Source organism: Corvus brachyrhynchos, unplaced genomic scaffold (assembly GCF_000691975.1).
Source record: "Corvus brachyrhynchos isolate BGI_N302 unplaced genomic scaffold, ASM69197v1 scaffold72, whole genome shotgun sequence".
NCBI classification, from domain to species: Eukaryota; Metazoa; Chordata; class Aves; order Passeriformes; family Corvidae; genus Corvus; species Corvus brachyrhynchos.
In genome coordinates, this window is record NW_008236763.1 from 2,676,815 (window position 1) to 2,678,034 (window position 1,220).

Sequence of the window (1,220 nt, forward strand, 5' to 3'; positions counted from 1 at the left end):
CTGGTGGGGACAGCCTCTTCCCCAAAGGGCAGCAGGGGGATGCTGCTTAGCCCCTCCAAGAGTCCTGGGGGAGGTGGCAGCTCCTTGCCTGGAGCCCTGGTTTTCATGTGAGGATAAGGAGAAGGCTGGTTCTGAGGTGAAGGATCAATCCCCATAAGCCTTTAGGGCCCTACAGCATCCCAGTCATACAATCATGGAATTGTTTAGGTTGGAAAAGATCTTTAAGATCATCAAGTCCAGCCATTAACCCAGCACTAAACTGTGTCCCCAAGTGCCACATCTGTACAGCTTTTAAATCCCTCCAGGGATGGTGACTCCACCACTACTCATCCCGCTCTCCCTGCTCCACCCTCACCTGTCGGTCACAGAGGTCTATCTTGTTCCCCAGCACCACCATGGGGAAATCCTGTTCTCTAGAAATGACCTTCTCCAGGAAGTCATCTCTCCAGTTGTCCAGGGCCTCAAAGGACTCCCTGTCTGTCACGTCGAAGGCCAGCACGCAGCCGTCTGAGCCTTTGTAGAAGGTCGACACCATGGAGCGGAATCGCTCCTGTCCCCCCGTGTCCCAGATCTAGGGCAGAGGAGGGCACAGATAAACACACAACACGAGCAGGGTGGGTGTTGGCAGCCCAGGGGAGCAGCTTCAGAGAGTGCTGAGCCCCCAGAATTCCTGTGGGATTCCAGTGCAGTTCATGGATGCTGAAAATCAGGCTCTGAAAACCGGGCCCTGAAAATCAGGCTCAGAAAACCGGGCTCTGCACGTCCAGCCCTGCACCTCATGCTGCCAGTGGGCATTTGGGCACAGCAGGACAGAGTGGGACACACACGGCCCTGGGATCAGGGTGGGCACCCCGGGCAGTGCCAGCTGTGCTCACCTGCAGCTTCAGGGGGCTGTTGTCCACCGCGAGGACCTTGGTGAGGATGCTGGCACCCAGTGTGGTGCGGTAATCCTCGTAAAACGTCTTGTGCACGTACTGGTGCAGCAGAGAGGTCTTGCCCACGCTGGTGATGAGGAAAGGGGCACTGGAGAGGCTTTTCCCTGCTCAGGGGTGGGCGACAGCAGGAGCTGCAAGCCCAGCACGCACAGGGGGCTTCCCTCCCTTGCCAGCTCCTTACCCCAGAGCTCCGATGATGATGATCTTCAGATCCACCTTCTTGCTGGCATCCATGGACAGGCCCTGTGGGGCGAGAGGGACCCACTGGCCTGTGGGGATGGCACC

The 1,220-nt window shown here is 58.0% G+C and overlaps 1 protein-coding gene across 2 annotated transcripts in view; it reads right to left on the bottom strand.

Annotated features, from left to right (window-relative positions):
* RAB7B (RAB7B, member RAS oncogene family) overlaps positions 1-1,199 on the bottom strand; it is a 2,780-nt gene extending 1,581 nt beyond the window's left edge. Inside the window, exons 1-3 of one of the 2 annotated variants that reach the window (XM_017727276.1) lie at positions 1,117-1,199; positions 876-1,002; positions 425-571 (exon numbers count right to left, since the gene is read on the bottom strand). In XM_017727276.1, the coding sequence (XP_017582765.1) occupies positions 425-571; positions 876-1,002; positions 1,117-1,169 (327 nt within the window). In that variant the 5' untranslated portion in view covers positions 1,170-1,199. Of the gene's footprint in view, positions 1-355; positions 572-875; positions 1,003-1,116 lie in introns of both variants that reach the window. The other variant, XM_008644748.2, reaches the window with a different exon arrangement.
* Between the last annotated feature and the right edge of the window lie 21 nt (positions 1,200-1,220).